The following is a 13,929-nucleotide window of genomic DNA, read 5'->3' as shown; positions in this document are numbered from 1 at the left end:
TATATATATATATATATATATATATATATATATATGTATGTATGTATGTATGTATCTCCTGCCCTAAATTAAAAATTTGTCAGGATCAACTAAAGCTTGATTAGGGCTTTTATATTTCAGGAAAAGAATTCTCAAGTTATAAGAGCAACACATGTTTATAGCAAGTAACCTAAAATTGCAGAAAAGTAGGAAAAATATACAAGTCATCTAAAATTCTAATAATTGGAGATATTTTCTGATAACAGTTGGCATATTTTGCTATGAAATGAAATCTTATTTTAATTTCTATGTACATATAGAATATTCTTACAATTTTTAATCTATTTTTATAATACCTGTGATACTATTATGTTTCTCTTAAATAACATTACATGTATCCAGGTCATTTCTCTATGTGATAAAATATTCTTTAAAAATATGAATTACATGACAGTCCTGAGGCTTTATTATACTTCATTTAACTGGCTCCCTTTTGTTAGACATTTAGATTATTTCCTTTTAAATGCTGAAACAATGTTGTAATAGGCATTATTGCAATATATAATAAGCATTCTTGTATATACCTGTATGGATAGTTCTGATTATTTCCTGACCAGAAGCTGAATTATTGAGTTAAAGAATATATTGGGTTGACCAAACAGCCAATTAGTTACAGTATACTATACTAACTTATACTAAGTTAGTTACAGTATACTAAGGCATATATATGGAATTTAGAAAGATGGTAACGATAACCCTGTATGCGAGACAGCAAAAGAGACACAGATGTATAGAACAGTCTTTTGGACTCTGTGGGAGAGGGAGAGGGTGGGATGATTTGGGAGAATGGAATTGAAACATGTATAATATCATATAAGAAACGAATCGCCAGTCCAGGTTTGATGCAGGATACAGGATGCTTGGGGCTGGTGCACTGGGATGACCCAGAGGGATGGTACGGGGAGGGAGGTGGGAGGGGGGTTCAGGATGGGGAACACGTGTACACCTGTGGCGAATTCATATTGATGTATGGCAAAACCAATACAATATTGTAAAGTTTAAAAAAAAAAAAAAGAATATATTGGGTTGACCAAAAAGTTCATTTGGATTTTAAAACCAAACAAACTTTTTGGTCAACCCAATAAATGTTAGAAAGGCTGTTGATATAAATTACAAAATCACCCTTCATGAAAATTGCACTAGTTTCTGTCTTACCCACTAAGTAAAACTCACCAATGCTAGCCTATGATGAAGTAGTTTATTTTTTGGATAACAGAACTGATTAGTCATCAAGGGTTAGTTGCAGTTTTATAAAAGAAAGGAAACCACTCTCAGCACAACCACCAAGAAGCCTCACGATAACTAACACCTTTTCATTCGTTTTCCCTCCTGTCACTGTCCAGCAGCCCGAGCTGGAGCTGCGGGGTGAGGCTCAGCTTTGCCCAGACATTCAGGGACTCTAGATCCTTCCATCATTTGTCACTGCCATTTTCAACCGTGGAACAGAAAGTTAGAATAGAGGGTTAAACACAGAAGGGTTTTATTAGCTAGACCAGCAAGCCACATGCTCTCAGTTTTCTGGTGAGAATTTGATCTCATTGTTCCATCTGACCATGAGAGAAGCAGCGAGATGACTGAGGCTATGTTTCTAAGAGCAAGGATACAAGGTTAGGTGAATACATAGCAATGGCTCTACCACATGGCATTGTGAGGGGCACTTGTGCTCCCTCCAACCCCACCTTTCTTGGCCCTATCTCTCCATTCCTGGTGTGAGCAATGTCCTTTCCTGGCCTCTCTTAGAAACTCCTCTCCCCCTACACACCCGCTCCTCCCGTGGGACCCTTTCTTCCTGGCATCAGCCCTCTCGCTGCCTCTGAGTTTCATTTGAATACGATGTGCCACTTGCAGTGCCAGCTACTTTCATACAGTGCTTTCCAAGACAGAGGGACCAACCAGTCCAGAAATCACCAAGTGATGGGAACAGAGGTGCCAGCATGGTAGAGAGTCCTAGGATGGTCCCTCAGGCTGCTGGACAAGGAAGGGGTGCTCTCACACATCCAGAGATGCCCAGAAAACCTCTCAGAGGGACCAAGGTTGTCTAAAGTAGAGAGAAGGTGGGAATCTCATTCCCACCTCCCTGTTGGCTGAGCTGAAAACACTCTTACATCTGTTCCAGGCTGCTGTCAGAACAGAGCCCAGGGGAGCTCTGGGCAAGTGTGATTTTTGTCCTAGGAGTTTAGGGTACAGGAAAGGTGGACCTGGCTCTGACTCTTGCCCAGATGGTCTGAAGGCAAGAGGCTAATGGCAGCTGCCTCTGAGCGGGGAGCAGTGAGCAGAGAGGGGCAGCAGGGGGAGGGGCTGCCCTACTACAATTTAGCAGAACATCAGTGTTTTTATTCTTATTCTTGGGGACCAAATGGACATCCAGAAATGGTTGAGACTGGAGCCAAAAGGGCTGAGTGCCAGGAAGAGGGAATTCAGTAGGAGAAGTAGATTGGCAAGGGGGCAGGGATAAGCAACCGAGGGCAGGAGCCAAGACCATGAAAGCTGTCATGAAAATCATGAAAGGAATCATGAAAAGCAGGGCTTAGAGAAGTAATGGAGAGGTGGTGGTGGTGGTGGTGGTTTAGTTGCTAAGTCCTGTCTGACTCTTGCGACCCCATGGACTATAGCCTGCCAGGCTCCTCTGCCCATGGGATTCTCCAGGCAAGAATACTGGTGTGAGTTGCCATTTCCTTCTCCAAATGGAGAGGTAAGAGCCAACAAAAGTGGGATTGGAAGTGGTGTGAATATCCCTGCTGTCCAGATTGGAACAATGTCACATATCAGATCAATTCCTATGTGAAGATTGTAATAGGCCCTTTCTTATTGAGGGTGTGGGGATTGAAGGGGTTGGGGGGGAGAAGGGCTGAAAACATTTTTTAACCAGGGCCCAGTTTCATGGCCACAGGTGATCCCTGCAAAGCCTCTCCAAAAGCCAGCCAATGCACCCATGAAGGAACCCACATGTAGACCCACATGACAGAGGACACTGGACATCCCTGGGAAATAACAAAGTCCACTGCCTCTTTAAAGAGACCCCACTTCTCTCCTTCGTATCTGCCTTCCCTGCCCCTGACCCAGACTGGAGCTGGGAGGAGTTTGGGGGAGGAGGCAGTGGGACAAGAAGAGTCCTTTCGCCACTGGTGGCCAACAAGCCACGGACAAGGCTGAGTGGGGAAGATCTTTTAACTAATGACACGCTGGTATTTGATATGGAGACTTTCTGGACTATTTAATACCTGACAGTGGCCAGAAGACTTTAGGATATGCCAGAGATGTGGGCAAGGAAAAGGAGGGGGGCCGCCAGGGAGAACACTGAAGGACAGCAGAAGCGGAGCTGAATTCCGAGTGTATCATATGTCACTGATGTTCCTCATGTCATCGAGGAATCAGTTACCCTGGTGTGGGTGGTGACTCCAGGGATCCAGCCAACAGAGGGCGGGGGAGGGAGGGACCACTGGAGGGAGAGCAGGAGATGCTGTAAACCTCCCATGAGGTCTATCTTTTCATTCTTCTTTAACCTCTTCACCACAGCCTCTCCTGATGCCAAATGAAGCCAAAGGGGAGAAATCTTTCTGTATCCTCCTGACAGTTATCTATAGAAACTACAGGAAATCAGTTAGGCAATAGTGTGGGAGACAAGAACTGGTTAGTAAAATTCCTATAAGCAGGCCTGGATATTTCATCAATGTAAAGATCAAGTAGTCACCTGAATATTGGTCTTGACCAATGCTGCCACACTTGGCAACTGACCATTCTCCCTCTGTCCATCTTTTGGTTGCATTTTGAAGAATGGTAATGCTTTTGTGAAAACAGCATCTGACACTACTCTGTTGTGTTGTCATGGTCACGAGGCAGTGTAGTAGTCCTTATAATAACCAACAGCCATTGAACATCTGTTCTGGGCAGATGGTTTATACACATTTCCTCATTGTATCAATTAAGATGCTTTCAGTTACAAGGAATGGGAAATATAGAGCAAACTGATATCAAATGATTAAAAATCAAAATTATTAAGGGAATGTGGGGTTCTTGTAACTAAAAGTGGCTAGAGCTAAGACAGACAGCTTCTGATAAAGTGTGATCAAGGTCCTGGCTCCTATTCTCTACAATTTTTCAGATCTGCTACCTTATATGTATCAATTTCATGTTAGCAAACATGTCTGCAGCAGCTCCAAGCCTCCCAGTATATACTGCAACTTCTTGAAAGAGATGGGGGTCTCTTCTTGCTAGCTGCTAAAAGAGGGAGACAATTCTTTCCTAGACTACTTATAACAGCTCCAGAATCACTGGCCTGACTCGAGTCACTTTCCTGACTGAAGCCCCATGGCCAGGAGAATGGTCTGCAATGCTGGACGTGGACCTGGGTTCTGAACCAAACACTGTGGTGGGGGTTATTTCACGAGCCTTTTTGGCTTAAACCAACGTGGAGCCCATGCCTTGAAGTGGGAATTGATGTTGATTCCTCCCACTTATACCTCCATAAGCAAGGTGTGTACAGGATGTGCAAAATCAGTCAATCACAACATCTATTCTTGTGACACATTAGGATAATCCAGCATCCCTGTCATGATACAGCTAAGGAAATCAAGCCTCTAAGAGGTTGAATTACTTCTCCAGCATCATCCAGAGGTATGGCTTCACTCCAAGTCTATCTGAATCCAGGGCCCATGTCCTTCTTGCTGTATCTGCTCATTTGCCCAATACTTACAGAACATGTGCACCATACTTGCCTTCTGAGTGTGATACTTTGTAGTATAGTGTGAGTTCTCTGCGTATTGGTCAAAGAACAGCTCCCCGCTTCCCAATGGCTGTTATATTGTGACTACAGGATATCATGGCTAGGACCCAGTTGATTTTTTTTTTAAATCAGAAAAGGAAGTTTTAGCAGGAAGAGAAAGTCCCATCTGTTGTCTGTGTATGGGGAAAGAGGTATTTATTCATTGCTTTGGAAATTAAGGGAACTGTGTCTAGTGCTGGAAAGTTGACCTGCCACCTCCTCTCAGCAGCCAGAAGAGAGGCAGATCTCCTTAACTGCACACAGAAATGAAGGTGTGCTCTGTGGTTACTGTTGTCAAACCTGATGAAATAAAATAAGAGCCCAGAGCTCTGGGAGCATCCAGCTGTGTTAAAGGAACCTAGAGTGGCCGATGTGATTGTCAGAGAATGCCCTTGGCACTCCCAGAAGTCTATGTACAAAAAAAAAAAAAAAAAAAAGAGCTTGTGAACATATGTAATTTTATCCAGGTGCTAATGCAGTAAATGTTGGTATTTAAGGCCCAAATGGCTTCTTGGCAGAAGTTTTTTGTGGGCTTTCTGGAATCTACCTCTTCCATTTCAGAGAGCTCCACACGTGTGTTCTAGAACTATTCATTAGATCAGTTGGAAAAGAAAAAAACTAGAATGCCCATTTCTTTGTTTTTGGGGTTGTGCTAAGTGATGAACTGGGAAGACTCCTCTAGGGGTGATGGGCTTAGGGATTCTGGCTCCCCTCAAATCCTCTTTCTGCTTTTCAGAAATGAACCGGCATCACTACGCCCTGTATGTGCACAACTGCCGCCTCGTCTTCCTCTTGCGCAAGGATTTTGACCAGGCAGACACCTTCCGCCCAGCAGAGTTCCACTGGAAGCTGGACCAGGTATGGGGCTCACCTCGCACCTTCCCACCCCCCGCCCCTCTGCCGGGATGGTTGATGTGGTTCAGGGATGATGGCAATGGGTAGGTACTTCACGGTTCTGGTCACTTGCTGATTTGGAGGAAAATCAACTCTGGGAGACACACAGCATCTTGAAGTCAGGATGGAAACTGCCGCCTTAAAGACCAGTAGGAAGTGGGGAGGACCACCCTTCCTGGCTGGACCGTCACCCATCAGTGGACTTGCCCGTGTGTAGCTTGTCGACTTGCTCTGTGTGGAGCTCCTGGGAAGCTGATCCTCTTGATCCCCAGGCCCAGTTTCTGATCTTTGTTAGCACATCTTTTTGTCATAAATGCTCTGTGTCTCCTCTTTGATGCTGTCCTTTGGGTGACAGTGCAGCCTCGCCTTTGGTGACACAGGTTGGGAGCAGGACTGAGGACTTTGAAATCATCAGTGACACAGTGCCCTGTGAACAGTGCATGTTCTCTTCTGTAGCAGGAAAATCTCTGACTCCTGACTTGTGATCACAAGGGCCGCTGTGTTGGACTTGTCAGTGACAAATGAATTAAGTGTCTAGTTGGAATGAAATGCTTTGAAGTGACTGTTTCTGAGGGCTGTGCAGTGATGAGATTGTGGAGGTGGCATTTCTCTGGGTGGTCGTGTTGCTGAAGAAGTATCAGTACAGCAAACCTAGAGTTGTCCTCTGCTTAGATTTGGTGGTGGGGGCGGGTGGGGGGCACAAATTTTTGTTCAATGGTTTTACATTGTCAAAAGGGAGTGTGGCGGTCGGCAGAGAAGAGGGTCATAGCATGGGTGCTGCTTAATAAAGCAGATGAAATAATGCTCATTCTACTGCATCTCTTGTTTGCTTTCTTTCTGCCCAACCCATATTCTGAGAGCTTCTAGGGCCCTCAACCTTCTTTTCTCCCTCCAGGTGGATGCCACCTGCCTCACCGTGCTTAGGGCTGAATGTTTCATAATCCTCTCCTTTCTCTTTCCTTATTACCTGTGTCTACCACTCCCCACTCCCTTTTCTGCTGAAGCCCCAGGCACCCAGTGGGGCTGATCTCAGAGTGTGTCACTGGAAAGCATACCAGAAGGAATTCATTTCCACCAAGATGAGAATGATTGCTACCACTCTTCCTCTATATGAAAGTACTGACATATGCTCTTTAGGAGAGAGATTCATTAATCTGAGGGAATGTCTCAATGGTGGGACATCAGGCAGCGTGACAAGGTTAAGGATGCCAGGCTGATGGGAAAGATGTTTGAGGGAGCCCTGGGGCAACTGCCTGATCCATTCTCAATAAATCCCATCCTGCTGGACCCTAGGGTTTTGGAAATATGGCATTTGGATTAATATATGTTCTTATGAATTAGAAATTCTGGGCCTTACAAAAATTACACTATCTTGACATTGTTTATCTGATTTCCCAGCAACCTCTTGGCTACCTTCTAAAATGCCATATGGTTTATATGGGATGTTTTTATAAATACATAATATGAATTGAGGTAAATTAGAATAAATTCCATATTGTGAGGGGTTTTAATAAAAACATTTCTATACTGGCTGAGATCATTATAGATGCCCTTCAGTATTTCCTAAGATGGGATTGAAAGGCACTATTATAGGCAAATGAAAGTCACAGGCTTTGCAATTTAAACTAGGTGAGGAAGGAATTCTGGCAAGAATACTGTAGTGTGTAGCCATTCCCTTCTCCAAGGGATCTTCCCGACCCACAGATTGAACCCAGGTCTCCTCTATTACAGGTGGATTCCTTATCATCTGAGTCACAAGGAAACCTTATAGTGAATCTAGGAATTCTGAAATCTGCTCCCAAACTGATGACTTTAAGGAGGAGCTGAGAGCCACTGAATATCTTCCAAACTTCTCTAGTCTTGTTTACTACCATTCATGTGTGCCTGCTCTGTGCCAGGTACTCTGTGCAGAGCTCAATCTCATCTCTCCCCAAGCCCTGCTGCATGGATAATATGGAGCAGGAGACCATGATCCAGCACCTTGGCCAAGGTCACACAATAAACATGGCTAGGACCTGATTTTTCCGTATGCTCTAGTGCTCTTTGGTGAGCATGCCAATTAAAATGCAAAATGTTTACATTTTTAAATTTCAAATAATTTTTATTTGGAGATCGGAATTATGCAAAGTGCAAAATGTTTATCCTGATGAAACCCTATAAAACTGTCAAATCTTCACTTTGTTCAAGCTCTGTCTTCCTTGTCTTAGCTTGGGTTGCCATAACCGAATACCACAGCCTGGGTGGCCTGAACAACAGAGATTTATTTCTCACAGTTCTTGAGGCTGAAAAGTCCAAGATCAAGGTGCTTGCCATTCCCCCATGAGAACCCTCCTCCTGGCTATATACAGCAGCCTTTCTCACTGTGTTCTCACATGGTGGAGAGAGCTTAGGTACCTTTCCTTTTCCTTATCAGGCAGGAGCCCTATTGGACTAGGGTCCCACCCTTATGACCTCATTTAACCTTCATTAGTCCTAATGAAAATTAGACCCTTTCTTCCAACACAGCCATGTTTCGGGTTAGAGCTTCAACATATGAATTTGCAAGGATGCAGTTCAGCTTACGGGGCTTCCCTGGTGGCTCAGTGGTAAAGAATCCACCTGCCAATGCAGGAAACGTGGTTTCAGTCTCCAGGTTGGGAAGATCCCCTGGAGAAGGAAATGGCAACCTACTCCAGTATTCTTGCCTGGAGAATTCCATGGACAGAGGAGTCTGGTGGGTTCCAGTCCATGGGGTTGCAAAAGAGTCGGGCACAACTTAGCAACTAAACAAAATCAACAAAGAACAATTTAGCTATAGCATTCTTCTACGAAAGAAATTAACATAAAAAATGTGAAGCCTGCCTATTGATGATCAGAAGCCCCAGCTCACTTGAACAGTTGCCCACACCCTGAGAGGAGCTACAGTGGGTGGGAATAGGGAACCTCCACCATACTCATATTAGCAATCCAGTGGAATATACAGACCAGCCCAGATTCCTCTGTCCACTATTTAGCTCTCTAGCTTCTTTCTGGAGACAGAAACATATCAGAAGTTTCTTGGATGTAAATCATTTGATGCCAAGCTGTGCATATCTGATAAAGTCGCCTCCCTCAGGAAGCCATTCTGGGTCACCTGTTGTATAGCTTGCCTCTTCCCAGTGCTCCCCAGACTCCATGCAGAATCCGTCCCAATACTTACTCTGCCTTAGTTACCCATTTATTTGTCCTGCCTTTCTTCCCACTTTGTGCTGAGATCCTGGAGGGCATGTCTGTGTCTTACTCTCTCCAAATTCTCAGTGCAGATTGTGGCCCTGAGCACACAGTTGGTGTCCAGTAAATGTTTGCATAAAAATGAATGGATGTTGAGATCAAAAGAAAGGAGAGACAAAATGAGGGAGGAAGAGAGGGAAGTAGAGAAGAAAAATCGAGATCTTTTAAAACCTCCTGGTGATTAATTGATCTTTTGATCCATTTTTATGGAACATTTTAAAATTCTAAAATTTTGCCCTTTTTCACTCTCTGAATCTCAAAGGTTCAGCTTTGATCTTGATAATTTTACTCTTTCAAAGATCTCACTGATTTTACCCCCAGTGGTTCTGTAACTGTTATAAAACTTTCTGGCCTTGAGTGGAAAATGCTCAAGCCAGTCTAATGTGCTGTGTGTATTCAAATTGCTGACCCACCTTAGGGGTTCTAAAAGCATAATAAATGTCCTACTGCCTGATGAGACCTCATTTATTCTGAGCATAAACTTTGTGCCAAACTCTTTGTTAGGTACCAGAGATCAACTAAAATAAAGCTTCTGCTCTCTGGAAGTATCCATGACAACGGGGCAGACAAACACATAAACAGTGTACAATCCTATGTGATATGTGAAGAAGGCAGGGAACCAGGTAGAGGGCATCCGTGGGGACCAGTCTGAAGGATCCTGCCATGTCCCTGGGTATAAGGGCCTGGGAAAGCTTCTGGGAGGGGTGGGAGGGTTCAGAGGAGGTAGAGCCAGGTAGCCAAGCCGGGAGAGAATGAGAAGGAGGGCCATCTTCAGGGGATTGTAAGCTTTCTGTGTGTCAGGGCACAAGGACAGGGCAGAAGGGGAAGACGTTGACAATGGTGTTGAACCTGGACTTGGGTCCATTCGTCCAACTGATACGGGTTATGGTGAAAGAAAGTATAGCATTTATTCTAAGGCTCCAAGCAATGAGAATGGGCAGCTCATGCTCAAAAAACTGTGAACTCCCCATGGTTTTCAGGCGAGAGTTTTTTTAAAGGTGGTGTGAGGGAGCAGGCCTCACGGTACGTGATCAGCTCATGCAGAGTTCTAATTGATTGGCATCAAGGTGAAGTTTTAAGCATCACCAATCTTCTGGTTTCAACCTGTCTGGAGTCTCTGTGCTTTTAGTCAGCAGTTTTCATCTGATGGGGGTCTGCAACCTGTACAACAACTTAGGAATGTGTGTCAGACCTATATCTGTATTTCTCAGGGACCTGGGAGTTTAGTGACACTGCTTTGTGGATGACTTATTGTCTAAATTGTTCCCAGTTTGTTGGCTCAACAGCTAGTCTTTGTTTCTACACTTTCACATTTCCTAATCATTAACCCTTTGAAGCCAGTCTGATGTATTGTGTGGACTTCCCTGTTGGCTCAGTAGTAAAGAATTCACCTGCCAATGCAGGAGATGGGTTCAGTCCCTGGGTCAGGAAGATCCCCTGGAGAATGCTCCAGTATTCTTGCCTGGCAAATCTCGTGAACAGAGAAGCTTGGTGGGCTACAGTCCATGGGGTTGCAAAAGAGCTGGACAGGACTTAGCAACTAAACAAAAATAGCAATGTATTATGTGCACTCAAATTCCTGGCCCACCTTAGGAAATCTTTTAAGACTGAGAGGTGACCTGGGAGACTAGAACAAAATAGTTTTACTTCAAAAGACATGGACATAGGGACTTGAGTACAGTTTCAACAGGTATTAGGACCCAGTTTGGAGGAGCAGGTGGGAATTAAACATCAAGAGGCTTTTTATAGCGTGTTATTGAGTTGGTAATTTATCCCCAAAGAATGGGCCACAATCAAAGCATTTTGTTATTCAAAAGAAGACTAATAATTTGGGGGATACAACTGTGAGGAATGCAAGTATGACATTCATAAAATATCACATTCAAGCAAATGTAACTCAGGCCAGGTTATTCACTGGGGTCAGTAGCAGGGGGTATGATAGAATCAGGGTCTCCCTCTTCCTTTCTCTGCAGCCAGGAGACTAAGTGTGTGACAGATGCTGCTTGTGGGCATAAAATGAGGGCATGATGGGTGGGCTGGGTTCTACATAGCTTTTCAAGTGTGTGTGCCCAGGGAGTGTAGTAGTTGTCACAGAGGAGCTACGTGCTTCCAAAAAGCCCATCCCTTTCCCCTGCACCTCAGAAGGCCTTTGCCAGGGTATATAGGCTGCCAGATAAATCCATTACAAGGCAACCCCAAGAAATGCCCCAACTACCCAGTATACCTCTTGAAAATGAATCCATGATGAGGAGACTGTCATTTTAATTAGATTTTTACTTATGATCTGCTAATGCAAATCCCTCAAGCCTGCACTTAGTCATGTGCAAACCCAGACAAGAGCAGAGGAGAAGGCCAGTTGCCAGTTCACATGCAAAAGGTTTATGAACTTACAGCCCTCCCAGCTTTCGTGTTATTTGGATATGGTTGACTCAGCATCACAAATTCTAATGATCTTCCCTGTGGACTTACTGGTGCTTGGAGGGAGACAGCACACTCACTTATTGGAAGACACAGCTTGAGTGACAGCCTTAATGAACCAATAAGAGGACAGGCGCCCCAGGCTCAGACAAGGGGAAAAAAAAATGCATCTCTGAAAAATCGCAAGGAAGTGAAATCCATTCTGTTGGCCCTCACCTTCTCTGTGCCAGAAATTGCAACAAGCACCAGGAGAGAGAAGGACACGATGGATCCTGCCTTAGGAGCCCACAGCCCTGCCTAGATTATGCCCAATTTTACAGACCTGAGGATTATTCTCCTGCACGGGTCCCAAACTCTAATAGTCATGGACAGGAGAAGCAGTCAAAGTGAGTGCAGATGCCTGGCTGGGTGACTGTGGGTCCTCATTCAGACTCACCTACCACGCAGATCCAGGCCACACAAGAATCCAAGCCTGATGCTGCACTTGCAGTCGTTCACAAATGGGGAGTCAGGTTGCCATAGAAAACCTTCCAAATTGAGTATTTTCTCATTTAAAAACGTATTATCAAACCAGATGTTCCATGGTATACTTTATAATCTGGTCACTGATAAAAACAAACAAAAGATCAGTAACCAAAAAAACCCACCATCATCTGGACACAGGAAAACCACACCGTAACGTGACTGTTTGAGAAGTTTGATCTTCGTCAGTAAGGCACATTTGTCCTTTCTGAGCACCTCCTGTCCTAGTCCCATGCCCCACCCTCCATGAAGAATGCTGGGTTCCCAGTGTCAAGTGTGGGGGGTATGTTGTGTCCCCAGGGGCCCCTTCACTACACCCAGGAAGAAGGGGCAGCTGTGAGTGGGGCAGGGTCCCTCAGACCCAGGTGGTCTTCTTTCTTCCCACATAAAGGAGAGAAGAAGCACAGGCCCAAGTTACTCTGGAAAAAAATGACAGAGCCAGGATTTGAGTCAAATACCCACATTTGTCAGACCATCGCCTTTGCCCATTAAGTCTATTCTACTTGCTTAGAAATCCAAAGCTCCTGGGAGAGGAGAAATCTTTTATTCTTGGTGAGGAAAGTGTGTTTGAATGATGTGAAATGAGTTTACTCGCATCTGCTTTTTCAGCCACCCTAGGAGTCAAATGAGTTAGTTCAATCATTATTATAGCCAAGTGCCAAGGAGTTAATTGGAGAATGGTCAATCCAGTCCAGACCAGTCGTCTTAATGAGCAAAATAATTGGGCATTGTCAGTGCTCTAATTCCACAGTTAAAGACTGATTTCTTGGGTGCATTGGCCATGCTTCCTTTAATGCAGTGACATAGCCCACTCAACACCCCACCTAGCACACTGGCCTTTGGTGAGACCTGCTTCCCTTTAGGAACATGTGTCCTAATCAGATGGGGAGGAAGAATGTCCAGAACCTCTTTTGTCTCTCCTTTAGGCAGAATCCCAAATGACTTCCCTTAAGATGCCAACTTGCAGGGTTGTTCAGAATGGATAAGGAGTTGGGGAGAGTCACAAACACAGTGAGTCTTACTTACTTCTTTATTTTTCTGTAGTACATAAGGTCCCTTTATAAGCCCTCACTTTTTTTCAGTGTCCCTCTCCCTGCCTCTTCTCATCTCCAAGAACTTCTAGAAACATTTCGGGAGAGGGGGCATCTGTGATTTCATGGTGTTGGCAGAGAACAGTCCTCAGACGGCCTTGGTCCTCTTGGGTCAGGACTGTGCAGTGACCACATTTCCTGCTCTCTGGAAAGTGCTGGCATGGTTATCCCAGTCATTCCGTTTTCTTTAGAGATGGTACCAACATCCTAGAAATCCATCACCCACTGCCTGAGCCATGTTCTCTCCACCTCGAAGCTCCTTTCCTGGCAGCCTTTCATCCTGCCCATCTCTGCTGCACTGGTTACCTCCACCCCACAACACCTCACCTGGGCTCCCCAGGGCCCCCAGCGAGCCACCTAAGGTGCATGTTGTGTCCTGAGTGGCCCCTCACCACACCCAGGAAGAAGGAGCAGCTGTGAGCGGGGCAGGGTCCCTTACACCCAGGTGGTCTTCTTTCCTCCCACATAAAGGAGAGAATACGTCACAGGCCCAAGTCCCTCCAGAAAAAAATGACAGAGCCAGGATTTGAGTCAAATACTCAATTTATCAGACCAGTGCCTTTGCCCATTAAGTCTATTCTACTTGCTTAGAAATCCAAAGCTCCTGGGAGAGGAGAAATCTTTTATTCTTGGTGAGGAAAGTGTGTCTACCTTTGGTAGACAGAATAATGGCTCCAAAGGTGTCCACCTCCTAATCCCTGAAATCTGTAAATACTTTACCTTACATGGCAAAAGGTCTTTATAGATGTGATTAAAGATCCTGAGCTAGGGAGATTATCTTGGGTTAGTCAAGTGGATCCAATGTAATCCAAGGATTCTTACAGGAGGGAGGCAGGAGGGTAAGAGTCAGAGAAGACATGACAGGAAGCAGAGGTCAGAGTGATGTGAGCCAAGGAATGCACCCACCTCTATGAGCTGGTGGTTAAAAAAAAAAAAAAAAAAAAACAGATTGTG

At 44.7% G+C, this 13,929-nt stretch overlaps 1 protein-coding gene across 1 annotated transcript in view; it reads left to right on the top strand.

The window, feature by feature from the left end:
• Window positions 1-13,929, top strand: part of CLSTN2 (calsyntenin 2) — a 737,086-nt gene that overhangs the window by 630,786 nt on the left and 92,371 nt on the right. The window contains exon 8 of the mRNA XM_010858203.1: window positions 5,538-5,659. Within this exon, the coding sequence (XP_010856505.1) occupies window positions 5,538-5,659 (122 nt within the window). The remainder of the gene's footprint in view (window positions 1-5,537; window positions 5,660-13,929) is intronic.

Source organism: Bison bison, unplaced genomic scaffold, assembly GCF_000754665.1.
Source record: "Bison bison bison isolate TAMUID 2011002044 unplaced genomic scaffold, Bison_UMD1.0 scf7180017864384, whole genome shotgun sequence".
NCBI classification, from domain to species: Eukaryota; Metazoa; Chordata; class Mammalia; order Artiodactyla; family Bovidae; genus Bison; species Bison bison.
This window is presented reverse-complemented; position numbering and strand designations above follow the sequence as displayed.